Below are 19,267 nucleotides of genomic sequence, written 5' to 3' on the forward strand. Positions count from 1 at the left end.
TGGATACCCTTGCCATCCTCTTTCAAATGTCTTTGGACCTCCTGTTTTAGAAACAAATACTGTACAATCCACAATATTCTATGAAACATTTCAATAGCAAATTGCCACTTCAACAAGAAGCTCTGTCTCCTAAAATACAGTTTGAGTGGCTAAAATACAGTTTTTAGATTTGTCTGAAAATTTAGTTTCCTTCTCTGTAAAATGGGGATAATAATAGCGCCTACTTCAGGACTATTAAATTGAGAATTGAACTCATTATGACTCATGTAAAGAGCTTACCAGGATACCTAACACAGAGTAAAAATAGTCAATTAGTATGAGTTATCGTGATTATGATACTTATTGAGGCTTCCTTGTCTATTTTACCTATCATTGAGAAAATATAACATTTCACTGAGTCAAATATGTATGTTTTCCATCGGAAACTTAAGTTAAATCAAGCCTGGTGTCATCTCCAGGCTATAAATAGTAAAAAATGAATGCAAAAAATACTAGATGAAAATGACAAGATAAAACTTGCTTTCCTTCTATATGATTGATTGCAAACGTTTCAATAATGATTTAAAGATTTTTGTGCAACATAGAAAATGCAAGTTATCGTCTGCAGTTATTAAATATAATAGCTTATTAGCAGTAATAAAGGTACTTAGGTATAAGAGACTTTTCTCCAGTTCCTCCAGGCTCGACGAGGAGGAAAACCCTCAGGCAAAACACCTTTTCACATCTGACAGTAACATCTTGGATAGCCAGGGAGCTCAGACAATCACTTGGCGGGAAAAGAATAAATACAGACCAAATTCACACAATCTGTTTCTGTTTAGTTTATATACTGCGATCGAGTCTATCAGGTTTCGTGCCTTGTGGGACTTGAAGTCCACAGGCAAGAAATGATCGCGGTTGTTGAAGCTTGGAAGGCGGCAGTCCCTGCAGGTCTAAGCAGTAAGGACTACAGCTCCCGACACACATTGCAAGGCCGCGCCGTAATTACGGGCAACCAACCATACCGGAGCAGGGCAAGCTCCACCCCACCCGGCTCGAGGACAGCCTCCACCAATGGCAGAGCTCCCAGCGCAGAGCTTGCGGGTTAGGTTGTGAGGTTCGGGCCGGGGGCGGGGAGGAGCTGAGGGGGTTCAGAACGCGCTCGGCCGCTGGGTGGGTCGGGGCGTTCGGCGCGCCCTTCATTGAAGCGGCGGTGGCTGGGCTGGGCGCCGGGAGTGGGAAGCGACGGCGCGGCTGGAAAATGCCAGTCCATTCCCGAGGGGATAAGAAGGAGACGAACCATCACGATGAGATGGAGGTGGACTACGCCGAAAATGAGGGGAGCAGCTCAGAGGACGAGGACACGGAGAGCTCGTCGGTCTCCGAGGATGGAGATAGCTCAGGTGTGCAACCCACCGGGGCCGGGACCCTGAGTCCTTGCGCCCGGCGCACGACAGGCCGCTCTCCGCACGCCGGGCAGCTGCGTCCTGCTGGGAGTGCTGGGCGGGGAGAGAGGGAAGGGGCGGAGACTGGCTCCCGGCCCTCGGCAGCACCCGGACTCATCGTGGGGCGCTGCCTGGCTCCAGGCAGGTCCCTGCTGGCGGGGCGGGACCCGGCGCGGGCCTGGGCTCGCCCAGCTCCCGGACGCTGCGCAGTCCTGCTCGCCGTCGGACCAGCCTTGGGGACCTCCGGGCAGTGCCCACGGCTGTCGACCAAAGTGGGGAATGCCTTGCAGCTTGTCTGGGAGACCCTGGAAATGCCTCTTACCCCCAGACCACCGGCTTCATTCCTTATTTTTCATCTTTCCAACCCTTACTTCTCAACATGGGTTGTCAGGGCCGAGGTCGGTTAGAATTGTGCCGGCTCTTGGCTGGTTTAGAATTTGTTAATCTCAGCTTCCAAGTCAGCCTGTCAGTCAGCACTTGACATCAGCGTTCTTGCGGGGGCCGACTTGGAGCTGTCCCATTTACAGCATCTGTCTGAACTTTGCAAGACTGAGAGCCCGTCAGGGGTGATTTTGGATCTTCATATACTTATAAACTGGCAGATATTGGGCAACTCTGAAATTTTCCAAATCTTTTCTTTCTTGTAATCTTTTCCAATTTGGGGCTGTTTCAGTTTTTTTGTAGGGTTTTTGGGGGACGGGGGGGGCAGATTACCACCACAGATGGATTTTGCACACTTTCAGGATGGTTATTAAAAAGAGAAATGGAATATATGCCAGCCTGGATTTTCTTCTTTCCATATGATGAGAATTAAACTTAAACTTTCTCGTCTTGGCCTGATTATTGGTTATGTAAAGCAAGGACTGATGACAATCTGTTAATGCCCGGACACCCTCTTTTCAGGTTTCTTTTTAAAAGCAAATCTCCATGGAAGTACGTAATTTCAGTCAATAAACTAGCCATTCCAAAATAGGCCTTTATGAGTGACTTCCTTGAGATGCACTGGACACTACTCTGTGAGGTGTAAATAAATAGTTATGATCTGCTCTCAATTAAACAGTTGTCATAAACCAGAACTTGATTAAACTGCCAAATAAATACTTAACTGTAAACAATGCTATAGGATTTCAGAGACCAGAGGAAATCTTTTCTGAATAGGGTGGCCAGGAAAGGCTAGTTGAAGAAGGTGGGATTACCTCAATTATCTTGACGAATGGGTAGAATTTGGATTGGGATGATATGTTGGCTTGGGAGGAATGTAAGAAAAAAATGCAAAGGCTGCTAGAGTTTAAGGCTTATTCAAAAGAGTGAGAAACCGATTTTGTTGAGAGGATTTGAGCTAGAGAATGAGAAAGAAGTATAGATGTAAAAGATTTCAAAAATGAAAAAAAAAAAACAAAACCCACAATGCACGATGGGTGAATGCGAGTTTAGGAGTGAAGGTAAGAGGAAAACCCCAGATATGAGGAGATGGTGGTAGCATGAATAGAAATAGAAAAGTGAAAGATTTGAGATGAAGGTGGAAGATGGAGTATTTCAGACATGTTGCTTTTGAGGTGCTTGTGGTATATTTAAGTCAGAGTGTCAACTGACAGATGGAAATGTAGCATTTGGACCTGCTTGGGCTAGGAAGCATGATTTGGAAGTCATCCGTGTAGCTGTGAAAGTAGGTGAGATTTCAAAAGTGAGCAATACAGAGAAAGAACACCTAGGCTGTGTGTAAACACATTTTTTAGATTTGTAAAACATTTTATCTCCAAGTGTTGTTTTTTTGATGAGAGCTGAAGATCTCACAAAGTGACATCTATTTGTTAAAATTCTCAGTGATTTTTCACTGATTTTTTATTCCTTCCCAGAAAATAATGGACAACTTAATTTGTGAAGAATGTAATAATTTGAACTATATGTCAGATTTTTTTAAGCGCAAAGAGACTATTTAAATAAATTATTCAGTTTTGCTTCTTGTGAAAGCATTTCTTTTCTGCTGAATGGCTTTCATGTTAAACTTCCACAGTTTTGTTCTTCTCAAACATTGGTACTGAGCAGGTCCTAAAGCTACAGAAAAACACCTCTACTATCCAGAGATACTGGGAAGTGAGAGTCATCTTGCGTGACCAAGTTTTAAATAGCCCAGGAGTAAGCTATTAAGAATCAGAAATAATTTTAATCTGTTTTAGGAAAGTGAAAAAAAATGAACCCTATGGTTCCTTGGTGTATTTAACTCTTTACCATAGCTTGACCTTTATTTAATGAAGATCGAGATGCAGATCATTTTACACTTCGCTTATTTCACTTATGTTGAAATATATGTGATGTAAAAATAGAAGATAAAGGAATATAGGAGAGAGCTGGTAATTTAACAGTTGCTTTCCTTCAAAAGTTTGCTTATTTTTTCTTTTCATTTTCCTCTTTCTCACTTACAGTAATTTGGGGAGAGGGAACAATGGGAATATGAGTAAGAGACCAACAAATCTGGTGGTAAACAGAATGAGGTTAGTTTTCTTCTTTTGTAACTGGCAAATCTGTCATGTAAGCAGTTCTGAAAGAAGAATTCTAAAAGTGTTTTTGAGCAATATTAGCCTTTAATGGACATAATCGTTTTGGTGTAAGTTCTGTTGAGTTGAAGGAACATAAACCAAAAATGGATTCATTACTTAATAGTAAAGCTTGTTGTCAGCCGTTTAAAGTGATTTAAAAATGAATAAAAACAAAAAGGTCTAGAGATTGCTATAGCTTTAACTCTCAATTATATTTTAAGTTAAAACCTTTAGTAGAAATTATTTTGGATAAACATTAATTTTCTCTTAAGGCTTAATATAGGCCTTGCATATCTAACTTTGTATTACATTTTTTTTCTTTCTTTTTTTTTTCTTTAGCCGTTTGAATTAACATTCAGATAATTTGGAACATAAAATTAATTTTTTTCTTTGCTATTTGTCTTTTTATTAATAGAAATGGATGATGAAGACTGTGAAAGAAGAAGAATGGAATGCTTAGATGAAATGTCCAATCTAGAAAAACAGTTTACCGATCTCAAGGATCAGTAAGTAGTGATGTCAGAAGGTCATTGTCACTGAATCTCAACCATGTCACATGTATACTGGCACAAGAGAAATTCTATTCACTGAACTATTTTCCTTTTTGTATTTTATGAGACTATTCTAAAAGAGGCTTCAACTATTTGCCTTCTGAAGACCTCATTAACTAAACTAAGGGTTTTGAGACAGGTTTGGGGGTGTATAATAAGATTTCTATGTGGATGTTGGTAATTAAAATGTTTTCCCTGGGTGGTTGGACCCTTGGTTCTAATTTGCTTCTTTCATTTCTTTGTTAAATGATTGAATAAAGGTAGCTGTTTAAAAATTTTAGAATAACAGAATATTTCTCCAAAATGGCATGTGATTTTTGTTTTAATCAACATTGGGTAATACATACATGTTTTCACATTAGTTTGCCTCTGGAAGCAACTGTATAAGGTTGGCACATATCCATCCTTACCTGTGAGAAAATTGATGCTCAGAGGAGTGAAGTGATTTGCCCATAGTTCATCAGCAAGTGATAAAGTAAGCCAGGCCTTCTGCTTCCTAGCACTAGTGACTAGTGACTTCCTAGTGACGTTCCTTCCACTAAGGCATTACTTTGGAGGAAATATAGGGGAGTAGAAAGAGCACAGGCTCTGAATCCAGGCTTTTTTCACAGATTAAAAAGGTGTAATAGTAGCTATTTTATTGTGAACTGTTAGGATTGTATGAGCAGTAGGTGAAATTCTTAGTCTTGGCTGGCACATAGTGGTGCTTATTAGATACTGTTTTCTCCCCCTCTTTATAATGACAGAACTCTTATGAGAAGTTGGTTACACAAGAATGGGCCCCAGTGATCTGAGAGAACAGAATAGATGCAGATACAGATTAAAAAAAAATCTTAAATGTGAGCTTTTACTTCAGAACTTGCTGGCAAGGTCATGGGGTATAGCTACGTGTTAGGAATTGTAAATGAAAGAAACTTCTGAGACTATAGACACCTAATTTATTTGGAAGCTGGCTCTTCAGTTCATTAATTCTTCATAATTTTGCTGTTTATTCTTTTCTCTTACCTCTTCCCTAGAGAGGCCCAGAGAACAGATGAAAACATGGTTAATATCTGGAATTGCCAGACTAAAAGGGGACAGATTTGTTTATCAAATGAATCCTGCTGTTTATGACATTTCTGGTCTTAACTTTCATTGGTATGAGAGGTGAACATATAAATGTTCCAAGCTAGTGCAACATATTGATATAAATAATTCAAAATTTAAAACTTTGGCTTTAAAAAACATGGTATCTTTTTTTTATTCTAAAGATTTACATTATTGATTGTAAATTTGAATTAGTTTGGATCCCCAAGGGATCCATTATTTGGGCAACATGGAGAGTTCATCCAGAATCATTCTGGAAAAGAGGAAGCAAATTTGTATTTTTATATTTTAGCACTGGTAATCCATGAATGAATAATTCTCACACAATTAAGATACACCTATTGAGCTTTTAAAGTGTATTTTATGGTTATCCAAGAAATGAAAAGTACTGTAAATCTCTAATATAATATATTACAAAGGAGAACTTTGCACCTAGTCAGTCTTTAAGCCTACTCTTGCTCATCTTGGGGCTGGCAGTTGCCTTGAATTTTGCATTTTCATGGCTCATTACCAGCCATTTCTCCCACCAGCCTCATTCATCTCAGAAACATATTAACAGTAGACCCGTTACCACTATTAATAGGATTCTTTCTCAAGAGATTGGTATCCAGGGGTGCCTGGGTGGCTCAGTTGGTTAAGTGTCCAACTTTGGCTCAGGTCATGATCTTAAACGGTTTGTGGGTTCGAGCCCTGCATCAGGCTCTCTGCTGACAGCTGGGAGCCTGGGGCCTGCTTTAGATTCTGTGTCTCCCTCTCTCTCTGCCCCTACCCTTCTCGTGCTCTGTCTCTCTCTCTCAAAAATAAACATTAAAAAAAAGAAGAAGAAATTGGTATTCAGAAATGTGTTTTAGAAAGAAATAATCCTTGCATCAGGTTTATAATTATCTTTTTTTTTTATCTGCCCCAATTGCATTGTTGCTATTTTTATTCTGTTGTACTGTGAGACTTCAAATCCTCTGTAGAAGAGGTGGGAGATAGAATGATACAGTGATAACAACAACATCAACAAATTCTCCTGCTTCTCCTGTTCTAGCACCAGAGGGCATAATAGCACTTCTTTCATAAGGCAGAAAATCCACCATTTGGCAGTTTGGATATTGGTGGAAGTTTCTTCCACTTCATTAAAAAAGATAGAGGAACTTACACTGCCCAAATTTTCATGTATTTCAATGTTCAGTATCCAGTAAACATTAATTGGGCATCTACTCTGAATAGTATTGTGGTTGCTGCTAAGGGACTCCTGATTCTTGGCTTTGGTGAGTTTATACTTGAATTTTAAGGTTGTTGAAATGATACTGATTTTGAGGAATCTATTCTTTTAAAAGGGTAGTTAATTGAATATTGTTTTCCCTGGGTGCAGGAATTCACATAGCCTCTTCATTCAAGACACTGTTCACCTATTCAGGATACCTTATTGATATCTTAAGGCTGATGTTTTTCCAGTACATTCATCATTTGTATTGAATTTTTAGCATTTTGCCTGAAGTTGTATTTATGATTTCAAAAACTATAACTATCACGTTATAGTTTTTTGACTTTACACATTCGTTTATCATTGTATCTTGAGTTTTAGAAAAATTTAACCCAGAGATGATAATGTATTATTTTGGTAGTTAACTCAGATAATTTTTCCATTTTTGTTTAGAAAAATATTTATTGTATTAATACTCAAAGTTGCTCGAATACTTCAAAATCATATAAATCTTTATGCTAATTATAATGATCAATTATAGACATTCAATATTGATTTTCTTGTCTTTTTTTTAAGCTTCTATTTTAATTCTAGTTACTATACAGTGTTATATTAGTTTCAGGTCTACAATATAGTGATTCAATAATTCCATATATCGCCTGGTGCTCATCACAGGTGCATTCCTTGATCCCTATTGCCTATTTAACCCATCCTCCCAGCCCCCTCCTTGATTGTCTTAATTGTATTGGTTTATATTTTCTTTATCTTTTAAGTTTATTGATTTTTGAGAGAGTATGTGCAAGTGTGTGCAAGCGTGCATGACAGCAAGTTGGGGAGGGGCATAAGGAGAGGGAGAGAGAGAGAATCCCAAGCAGGCTCTGCACTCAGTGTGGGGCTCAGTCTAATGAACTGTGAGATTATGACCTGAGCTGAAATCAAGAGTTGGATGCTTAACCAACTGAAGGACCCAGGTGCCCCCACTTCATATTTACACGAGGAAAGATAATTTTTATATGAAAGCCAGGTATTGTAATGTTTTCAAAAGCCAACTGCTAGTTATACTAACACCTACAAGCATAATCAGTGGTTTCTTTTAGAACTTACTACATGCCATCCTTGTGACATATTCTTCACCCTTGATAAAGTAATGAATGTCAAAAAAAAGAATTTACAAATGATCTTAAATTGTTAACCTGCTTTGAAATTTTTAGGATATCTATGAAATGCACAAAGCCAGGATTACAAGTGCCTTTTGTAAAGAATGACAATGTAGACATCCATCCTTAAAAAGAGTTCTATCCTGTAGGATTATTGCCAGAAGTAAACTTTGAGTTGTCTGTCATTGATAATCAAGGTGAAGTTAAAGGTGTGACAGCTGGCAAATTAGAGTATTTGTATATAAACTCACAAATAGAGCAACAGGGGTTCCCAGCCCCATATTTCATTTCTGCATCCACTGAGCAACCATTTTGTTACACCTTCTTCATTTGCAGTCCAGACAAACTGGGTATGCCAGAACACAAGCTCTGTAGCCATTGGTTTTTACCTTCATCACTCTACTTCCTCTTTGTTCTTTAAAAACCAAGTAGGCTGAATATTATAATACTGTTTTTCAGGAAAGGTGGAGAGAAGCCAGGGAATTTTTTATTTTGACAACTAGTAATGTTTATATCTAAAGTGTTCAAAATGATTTCTTTGTTTTTTAAAAAATTTTTTAGATGTTTATTTTTGAGAGAGAGAGAGAGAGAGAGAGAGAGAGAGAGAGAGAGAGACAGAATCTGAAGCAGGCTCCAGGCTCTGAGCTGTCAGCACAGAGCCCAACGCGGGGTTCAAACTCAGGAACCTGGGAGATCATGACCTGAGCCAAAGTCAGATGCCTAACCAACTGAGCCACCCAGGCGCCCCGATTTCTTTTGTTTCTTTTAAAAGTGTTTTAAATAACCTTTTCTCCTAGAATTGATTTATTGTTCTGCAGTTAAAACAAAACCAAACATGTAGAGTGCAAAAAAGTAGTAGCTTAGTTGTATTTTTTGTACTGAGTTAATTATTAAAGAATGATATATCTAAATATAAAATCTGCTTTGTGATTATGTGCATAAAGTCAAGTAATGTAACTGAGTTTTTCACTTAAGATCAAGAAAAAAATACACTTGGTAGGTTATTAGAATATGAATGATATTAGGAAGAGATAATGCTTAAAAATGGTATGTTAGCCTTTGTTGGGCTTTTAAAATTAATATTTTAATTTTTGCTTTGTTAAGACTTTATAAAGAACGATTAAGTCAGGTGGATGCAAAACTACAAGAAGTCATAGCTGGAAAAGCACCAGAATATTTGGAACCACTGGCAACTTTACAAGAAAATATGCAAATTCGTACAAAGGTAGCAGGTAGGAAAGTGAAACATCTTTTCCATTTAGTAGAATATGAACTCTTCACTAGATTTAAAAGGTGTTTGTCAAGTGAGTGTTTCTTGTTAGTGAAATCACGAATATATTTACAGTGAACAGAGCATTTCACTCAATCAGCCCACAATCATTTATTAAATGCCTCTTGCTTTCCTCTGCTGCTGTGGGATATCAGATTGCTAGCAGTGTTGTTGAGACGATACTTCCGCATGTGAAACAATTAGAGACATGATACTTTTATTAAGAGCAACTGTTAGTATTTCAGTTGAATTTTCCTGTTACCTAAATTAAGATTCAACTTACTACGCTTAGTACTTTTCATCTATAGGAGTGACAAGGATTTTTTTATTTATAAAAACATCGACAAAATGTTTGATCAGGATGTTATGGAATAGGGAATTAGTCTTCAACTCTGTAATTTAATGATAATTTATTATTTTGATAAGTTTGGTCACTCATTTGTGGCTACGAATAAATGAAAATATACTATACTTGTATGGTTAAGTTTCAGTCTTTTGTTATTATTGGAATCCAGCCTCAGAATTGTGTCCTAGCACACATGACAAAGGATATATCTGTTTGAAGATCACTTATGTTTTTTCATAGTTGGACTAAAACTGAATTTTAACTAATGGAGGTGCTGATTTTTTTTTCTTTTTGGGGGACACTAATTGATCCTCCTGTACCTATTATGTAATACCTAAAGCATTGTTCATAATAGGTTCTTTTTGTATTATTTCTACCTTAAACCAAATTTTATTCTTGAATGCTTAATATTGAATATGTAGATGATATGATACTTAACTTGCTATTTTTACAAGTTGGCTTACCACACTCTGAAAAGTAAACAAGTCCTTAATTTTCTTTGACATTGTAAAAGAACTAAGTGATGCATAAAGCTATACCCATACATACTCAAGTAAATAAGTGCATACAAAACTGGTGAAATCTGAATAGTGTATGGATTGTATGAATGTCAATGTCTTGGCTTTGATATTGTACTCTAATTATGTAAGATATTATCATGGGGAAAACTGAGTGAAAGGTCCAAGGGAACTACCTGTACTATATTAAGTTGGCAACTTTTTGTCAGTCTATATTCATTGCAAAATAAAAGTGAAAAAAAAAAAGAGGTTAAAAGAAGATAGTAAAAAAAACAAACAAACAACTAAGTGAGACTTACTGGATGTTTAGGAAGAATTACTTGAATCAGTTATTCACTTTTCTACTATGTGGCCTCTTGTACAAAGAATATTGTGTGTGCGAATGTGTTGCTAATGGCATAGTTCCAGATACCTGTCCCATGCCTTTACTGTATAAGAAAGAATCACATTTCTAGGGTCAACTATGGGACTGAGTTTGGTGTATACATCTAGAGCCTTTGTTTGCCATTTTTGTGATGGTGTATTTGCACGCCACGTTTTATACTATTTTACACTATTGTTTCATACTATTGCATTGGTAGCTTGAGCATCCAGTGCTCTCTTGAGCATCCATTCTCTAGAAAAATCAGGAGCACTCAAACATCATTATCAGTTTATACATTTTGTTGTATCAGTTTATACATTAAATCCTTTTGGAAGGTTTGGACTCTGAAAATAATAGTTAAAAAAAATAGTGGTTTTGTTGGTCATGGTATCCACTTGTTACTTGGAGAATATGTGATTAATGAAACCAGAGTTTATTGACTATTTCCATTATGAGTCCTGAGAGATTACTTTTCATAGGAAAGGAGTTTTATTTTCATTTTGCTCATTCTCTATCAAACATTTTAGGAGTATTCTTTAGAAGAATGGAGTAAGAACTAAAATTTGCAGTGTAGTTTCTTCCTCGCTCTTAAATTCTTAATTCTCTAGGCTGCTTTGATATGGATTTTAACTGAGCCTTTTTATTTTCAATTTTTAAAGATTAAGTTAGAATTACTTGTCAGTTTCTTCCTGACTCATCTTATAAAATACAGTTGGACAGAATTCCTGTAGGGAAGTGTTAACGAAACTCATTAATGCTAACGTAATCAGAGTAATTGTGTTTGGTTGCAGGAATCTATAGAGAGCTCTGCTTAGAATCTGTAAAGAACAAATATGAATGTGAAATTCAAGCCTCTCGCCAGCATTGTGAGGTACTGTTATTTTACTTGTACTTTTAATCTAATTTCAACCCTTCAAGTCTTTCTGAGTGTGGTAGGTAAAGTAAATAAAATAAGTGAAACAAAATTAAATTGTACTTTAGTTTATCACTTGTATGATTTTTTTTTAATACAAGTGCAGCAGAAGCTGTATTGTAAATAGGACACAAAGAAGGGACCATAGAAAAGAATGAAGGGAGATAATTTTAGAAGTTTTGCAACTGTTACCTTAAAAAGACTTTGTCATGATCATGTCATTTGGCATTGCTGAAAATATTAGTGTAATTAGTATAATATTCAAGTTTAGACTAAAAAAGTGTGAATCTAGTGGTACAGTTGGAATGTTGGGCTTATTATTAATTTGAGTCTCTAGATCTATTTCCTCATCTTAGGACAGAATTCTCTATGGGGAAAAAATAGATGTATTTTTCTCTATGGAGAAAGTCTCTTTGGATAGTGTTTAAAACTAGTGCTCATTTTGCAGATAACTTTTCATATAACCTAGGTAAGATCATAAATACATTAGTGGAAATAAAATAACAAATTCTGTCATCATTCTTATCTTTTATTATTTTATTCTATCTTTGTAAATTATTAAAATATTAAGATTAGATTAAAAAATTATGGAATGTGTTTCATTTTATTTATTTATTTATTTGTTTATTTATTTATTTAATTTATTTTTGAGAGAGAGAGAAGGACAGAGAGAGAGAGACACACAGAATCTCAAGGAGGCTCCAGGCTCTGAGCTGTCAGCACAGAGCCCTATGCAGGGCTTGAACCGATGAACTGTGAGAACATGACCTGAGCCAAAGTCGGACAACCCACTGAGCCACCCAGGCATCCCTCATTTTCTTGATTACAGCTGACATGAAACATCTTTTTGATGTTTACTGGCTGCTTGGATTTGTTTTCCTAAGAAGTGCCTGTTCATATCTTTTGCCTTTATGTTGGGCTGTTAGTGTTTTCCTCATCAACTGTAGAGGTTCTTTATATATTCTGGATATAAATGCTTTGCTGGTTTTGTGCTTTGCAAATATTTTTACCCAGGCAATGGAATGTCTTTTCACTCTTTTTGATAACTTGGTGAACAAGTTTTACATTTTAATGTAGCTAAATTTATCATCTTTCCTTTATGATATGTGCTTTCTATGTCTTTCCCATTTTGAAGTAAAAAAAATGTATTTTGCTTTTAAAGGTTGAAATTTTGCTTTTTAACGTTTAGATTGCTAGACTACCTCTAATTCATTTTTGCATGTGGTATAAAGTATGCATCTAGTTTGTTTTTGCATATGGATAGGTAATGTCGACACTGTTTATTCCATACTCTGTTGTTATACCATGAATCAGCAATTCCATCTTTTTCCCCCATCTTTTTTCCCCATCTTTTTTATTTTTTATTTTTATTTATTTTTTTTTAAATTTTTTTTTTTCAACGTTTATTTATTTTTGGGACAGAGAGAGACACAGCATGAACGGGGGAGGGGCAGAGAGAGAGGGAGACACAGAATCGGAAACAGGCTCCAGGCTCCGAGCCATCAGCCCAGAGCCTGACGCGGGGCTCGAACTCCCGGACCGCGAGATCGTGACCTGGCTGAAGTCGGACGCTTAATCGACTGCGCCACCCAGGCGCCCCTCCCCATCTTTTTTATATCAAATGTCCACTTATATGCCAAAGTGTTTCTAGCTGGTTTTTTTTTTTTTAATGTTTATTTATTTATTTTGGGGAGGAGTGGCATAGAGAAAGAGAAAGAGAGAGAGAGAATCCCAAGCAGGCTCTGTACTGTCAGCGCAGAGTCCAGCACAGGGCTTGATCTCACAGACTGTGAGATCATGACCTGAGCTGAAATCAAGAGTCAGACACTTAACCAACTGAGCCACCCAGACACCCCTGTTTATAGCCATTTAAATTTGTTTCATTTGTCTGTTTGACTGCTTCTGCACTGGTAGCATAATACCTTGCTTTCAGTCTAGTAAGTCTTGGTAGTTCAATAAACTGATAATTTTACCTTGCTCTTCTTACACTTGTTATTGTTAAAATTTTTTGTGCTTGTTTAGTAACATCTTTTAAAAAATTTACTTTTTATTTCTTGCTGCTGTATAAAAAATCATTTTGTATATTGATATTATATCCAACCTTATCTACCTCTCTTCTTAATTCTAATAATTTAATTACAAACTCATTAGATTTTCCGTGTGGGTAGTAATGTCATTTGTTAATAATGGCAGTTTGTTTCTTCTATTCTGATCTTCCTCTTATTTGTTTTGTCTTAGTGGCACTGATAGAACATCATAAACTAGAAGCAGTGAAAGCAGATTGTGGTTGGGTTCTTGATTTTAAGGGAGTGCTTCTTATGGTTTTCCAATATTTACTGTTGGGTTTTGGTAAATACTCTTTATCAAGTTAAGGAAATTTACTTTTATTTCTTATTTTCTAAGTTTTTTTTTACCATGATAGTTGTTATATTGTATTAAAGGCTTTGTCTACATCTGTTGAATTAGTTATGTTTTTTGCTCTTAATGTATTTTCTAATGTTAAACCATCCTTGGATTCCTGGAATAATTATTTTTACTGTGAATTACCAGATTCAGTTTGCTAATATTTTGTTTAGAAGCTTCATTTCTATGTTTATCAGTGACACTTAATTTTTAAGTCTCATACTGTCCTTGATTTGATCTCAAGATCCATAAAATGAGTTAGGAATATCCCATATTTTTCTCTTCCATAGAAATATATAGTTAAGATTGCATTCATCAGTTCCATGGGTGCTTAGTACATCTTGTCTTTGTATATTTTTAAACAGCCTCATACTTATAGAAAAGTTGCAAGAAAGTACAAAAGAATTTTTCTGATGAAGATGACAATGAGTTGGCAACATGATGCACCATCACCCCTGAATACAACAAATGAAGGACACTCTCCTGTATAACGATACTATAATCATCAAAATCAGGAAATGTACACTGATACATTACTACTGTCTAATCCTCAGACCCCATTTAAGTTTCAGCCGTTGTCCCAACAATACCCTTTAGAACAAAGAGATCCAGTTCCGGATCACTTGTCTTTGTCTTTGCATTTAGTTGTCATGTCTTCTTTCCTTCTGTGTAGAACAATTCTTTGGTCTTTCCTTGACTTTCATGGTCTTTACAAATTTGAAATTTTCAGTCCAGTTATTATATAGAATGTCAGTTTTGAATTGGTCTGCTTTTTCTTCATGATTAGAGTTGGGTTTTGCCTCTCAGTAAGAGTATCACAATAGTGATATGTTTTTCTCACTGAATTCTATTAGGTAGCACACAATTTTGATATGTACCATTATTGGTGATGTACACTTTGATCACTTGACTTCAGTGGTGTCTTCCAGGTTTCTCTAAGTAAACTTACTGTTTTTACTTATTGTGATTAATAAGTACTTCGGAGAGAAATACTTTGTGCGAGTATCTTATTCCTCATAATACTTTCCGTTCATTTATTTATGTATGGACTTATCCTAATTTTTTGTCTGCTTCATCTTTCAGTTACTGAAGGAGGTGTGTTAGAATTCTCCGTGTGATGGTGGATTTGTTAATACCTCCTTTATTATTTTTTTTATTATTATTAGTTTTCTTCTTTATGCCCTAAGAAAATCCACATACTGTTCTTTTCACAATAGTAAAGTCATTCACCATTTCAGATCTGGAGGCCAAAGGTACTGATAATGAGATGCCCCACAATGCATGTCCACTGTTGTGGATTCCTTTGATCAAAAAGGATGGTACAGTCCTGGGGACTGAATGCTCATGATTCCAGAGCTCCCAGCTGAAACTTATCTCCTGTGGAATTTCTTTTATCTTTTTCTTTTTTCTTCTTAAAAAAAATTTTTTTAACTGTGGTTAAGAACACTTAATATGAGATGTATCCTATTAACACATATCGAGTGTGTAATACAATATTTTTAACTATAGGCACACTTTTGTACAACAGACCTCTAGAACTTAATCATGATGTATAACTGAAACTTTATACCCATTGAACAGCAACTCTCCATTTCCCCTTTCCCCTAGCCTTTGGCAACCACCATTCTACTCTCTGCTTCTACGTGTTTGACTAGTTTGTATATCTTATATAAGTGGTATCATGCAATACCTGTCTGTATGTGACTGGCTTATTTCATTTAGTATATTATCCTCAGGGTTGATCCATGTTGTAGCACATGGCAGGACTTCTTAATTTTTAAAAAATGTTTATTTATTTTGAGAAAGAGAGAAAGAGTGTGAGCGGAGGAGAGGCAGAGAGAGAGAGAGAGAGGAGAGAGGAGAGAGAGAGAGAGAGAGAGAGAGAGAATATCCCAAGAAGGCTCTTTGCTGTCAGAGCAGAGCCAGATGTGTGGCTTGATCTCCGGAACTGTGAGATCATAAGCTGAACTAAGATAAGAGTCAGACATCCCTGGATGTTCTAATTTTTTTGACTGAATAATATTTCATTGTATGTATATATCATATTTTCTTTACCCATTCATCCTTCAATGTACATTTAGGTTGTTTTCCACATCTTGGCCATTGTGAATAGTGCTGAAATGAACATGGGAGTGCAAATCTCTTTGAGATCTTGATTTTAGTTCTTTTGGGAGTATACTCAGAAGTAGAATTTCTGGATCATTTTGTTCTATTTTTAATTTTTTAGGGAACTTCCATACTGTTTTCCATAGTGACCACACTATTTTATAATTCTGCCATCTGTGCACAAGGGTTCCAATTTCTCCATATCCTTACCAACACTTATCTTTTGGTTTTGGATAACAGCCATACTAATAGGTGTGAAGTGATAGCACACTGATTTTAATTTGCGTTTTTCTGATGATTAGTGATGTTGAACATCTTTTCATGTATTTCTTGGCCATTTGTATGTCTTCTTTGGAGAAAGGTCTATTCAAGTCCTAATTTTTAAATTGAGTTCTTTAGAGGCACCTGGGTGGTTCAGTTGGTTAAGCATCCTGACTTCAGCCCAGGTCATAATCTTGCAGTTCATGAGTTCGAGCCCTGTGTTGGTCTCCGTGTTGACAGCTGGGAGCCTGGAGCCTGCTTCAGATTCTGTGTCTCCCACTCTCTCTGCCCCTCCCCTGCATGCTATGTATCTCTCTCTCTCTCTCAAAAATAAAGATTAAAAAATAAATAAATTGTGTTCCTTATGTGTTTTTAATATTATTAACCCTTTATCAGATACATGATTTTTGAGTGTTTTCTCCCATTCAGTAGGTTGCCTTTCCACTCTCATTGTTCCTTTGTTGTGCAGAAGCTTTTTAGTTTGACATAATCCCATTTATCTCTTTCTGCTTTTGTTCCCTGTGCTTTTGGTGTCATATTCAAGAAATTATTGCTAAAAGCAGTGTCATGATGCTTATCCTTTATATTTTCTTCTAGGGGCTTTATAGTTTCAGGTTTTACATTAAAATTTTTAATCTGTTTTGAATTTATTTTTGTGTATAGTGTAAGGTAAGGGTCAGATTTCATTCTTTTGCATGTGGCTGTCCAGTTTTTTCCACACCACCAATTGTTGAAGAGACTAGCCTTTCCCCATTATGTATTCTTTGCACCCTTGTTGAAGATTAGGTGACCATGTGTTCATGGGTTTATTTCTGAGCTCTTTTCCATTGGTGTATATGCCTGTCTTTATGCCAGTACCATACTGTTTTAATTTCCATAGCTTTGTAATATATTTTGAAATTAGGTCATGTGAAGCCTCATTTTGTTTTTCTTTCTCCAGATTGTTTTGGCTCTTTGGGGTGTGTGTGTGTGTGTGTGTGTGTGTGTGTGGTTCCATATTAATTTTAGTCTTTTTTTCTATTTCTGTAAAAAAAAAATTCCATTGAGATTTTATAGAGATTGCATTGAATTTGTGAATCACTTTAGTATGGACTTTTTAACAATATTAAGTCTTCCAGTCTAGGAAGGTCTTGATTTATTTGTATTTCTTTCATCAGTGTTTTATAGTTTTCAATATGCAAGTCTTTCATTTCCTTAATTTATTCCTAAGTATTTTGTTCTTTTTTATGCTATTGTAAATGGCATATGTTAATTTCTCATGGCTTATATATCTACCAGTTTATTTTAGAATTTTTATATCTCTTAATAAGTGTAACATTTTATCCTTTTTAAAAGCACTTTACTCTGTAACAATGATTTTTGCCTCAAAGTCTATTTTGTCTGATAATTAAAATAGCTTCTGTAGTTTTATTTGGCCTGGCATTTACTGGCCAAATTTTATTCTTCATTTTATTCTATTCTTTTTTTCTTCCAACTTTCTTATGGTATATTTTAGGCATGTTATTTGTAAATAAAGAGCTAATGTGTTGATTTAAAAACTATTTTAAGACTCTCTGTCTATTAACTGGTAAATTTAGTCCAATTATATTTGTAGTGATTATTTGATATTTAATACCAACCTGTTTTATATTTTCTATTTTTTCTGCTTTATCCTTTTTTATTCTCTGACCTTTCCTGGCTGTGTGTGATTTATTGAGTTTTAAAACTTGTTATCATACATTTATACTTTCTATTTCTATAATGATTAGCTTAATTTTTCACCATGCATATCTACATTAGAATCAAATATTAATAACTCTGTCCTCCTCTTGAATTAAAGGACACTTGAACTCTCTAACTCTAGATACTCCCTCCCAAAGTACAAGTTATAGTTTGCAGTACTTTAGTTCCATTTTGCTTTTTTACCTTTCAAATGAAGCATTATTTTGATCTCCTAGATTTAGTTGACTTAGTTCTTTTTAGGTTTATGCATACTTTACTAGTTTTTTTTGCTCACTGTTTTTGAGTTGCAACCCCTCCTTGCATATTCATTCTTTGCTTCTTGAAGAACATCCTAACATTTCTTCAGAGAGTTCCTTAGTGGTAAGCTCAGTTTTTATTTGTCCAAAATAGGTTTATTTGTAATAATTCTGGAAGGACAGTTCAAGGGGATAAAACATTGTGGGATGACAATTGTTTCCTCTTAGCATTTTTAGGGTTTTACTTTCCACAGTCTGCTTAGAAGTCCCATTTTTAGATAACTTTATTTTCCTTCCTTTTACTAGCTACTTTTAAGCCTTTTTTATTGTTGTTATTCAGTTCCTTTACAGTGTGTCTCCACAGAGATTATTTTTCTCTCCTTACTTGGATTTGTTATGCGCTCTGAATCTAAGAATTTGTTTTCCACTCATTCTGGAAGTTTCTCAGATATTATCTTTTCTGGTATTGCCTTTCTTTCATTTTCATTATATTTAATATAACATTATCTGAAGTTCTTCAGAGTCTATTTCTGCTGTGTGTGTGTGTGTGTGTGTGTGTGTGTGTGTGTGTGTTAAATTTCTGACAAATCTCACAGCTTTTTTCCTTATTTCATGATTCTGGACTATAGCAGGCTTTATTGTTAGGAATTCTGTGAGCCTTGGACAGAGGATGTGGTTCTTCAGATAGTATCTGCTTTTATTTCTGCTAGATTGTTTGAACTAGGCATCCTGCTGTGCCAATAGCACATCTGCTTTAATTTTTTGGCTTGGAATTTCCTAGAAGATGCAGGTAATCTATATTTGAATCTCAGATATGTAGAGGTCAGGCCCAAGATGACATATTTGCTGGAAAAACTTCTTTTCCATTTATTGCCTAACTGACACAGATGCATTTCCCTCAGGCGAATCTCTTCTAGTCTGCCTTTTCCTTGAAGGTATAACCCTTCAGAGCTATGCAGGAATCCCAGTTCTTGTGTCCCTGCTTTGCTTAGGCCCCAGATCTTTTTTCCAAACAGCCACTAAAAACCACACCTCTAGGTTATTGACACCTGCAAATAACCTCAAGGAAACCATAGCTTCAAACCAGGTTAGCATGCTGGTTTTTAGCTCTTTATTTTTGGTCCTTGGGGATATCTCTTACTTTTTTTAAGAGCTTAACTATACTTTTAAAAAGATGTTTG

The 19,267-nt window shown here is 35.9% G+C and overlaps 1 protein-coding gene across 2 annotated transcripts in view; it reads left to right on the forward strand.

The window, feature by feature from the left end:
* Nucleotides 1-1,166: 1,166 nt before the first annotated feature.
* The window catches only part of BRMS1L (BRMS1 like transcriptional repressor), a 29,778-nt gene continuing 11,677 nt past the window's right edge, over nt 1,167-19,267 (forward strand). For both annotated transcript variants that reach the window (XM_047075617.1, XM_047075618.1), the window contains exons 1-4: nt 1,167-1,382; nt 4,377-4,467; nt 9,052-9,179; nt 11,237-11,316. In XM_047075617.1, coding sequence (XP_046931573.1) covers nt 1,241-1,382; nt 4,377-4,467; nt 9,052-9,179; nt 11,237-11,316 — 441 coding nt within the window. In that variant the 5' untranslated portion in view covers nt 1,167-1,240. The remainder of the gene's footprint in view (nt 1,383-4,376; nt 4,468-9,051; nt 9,180-11,236; nt 11,317-19,267) is intronic.

Source organism: Lynx rufus, unplaced genomic scaffold, assembly GCF_022079265.1.
Source record: "Lynx rufus isolate CCGP_SWC_20201006 ecotype Redwood Valley unplaced genomic scaffold, mLynRuf1.p SCAF_13, whole genome shotgun sequence".
NCBI classification, from domain to species: Eukaryota; Metazoa; Chordata; class Mammalia; order Carnivora; family Felidae; genus Lynx; species Lynx rufus.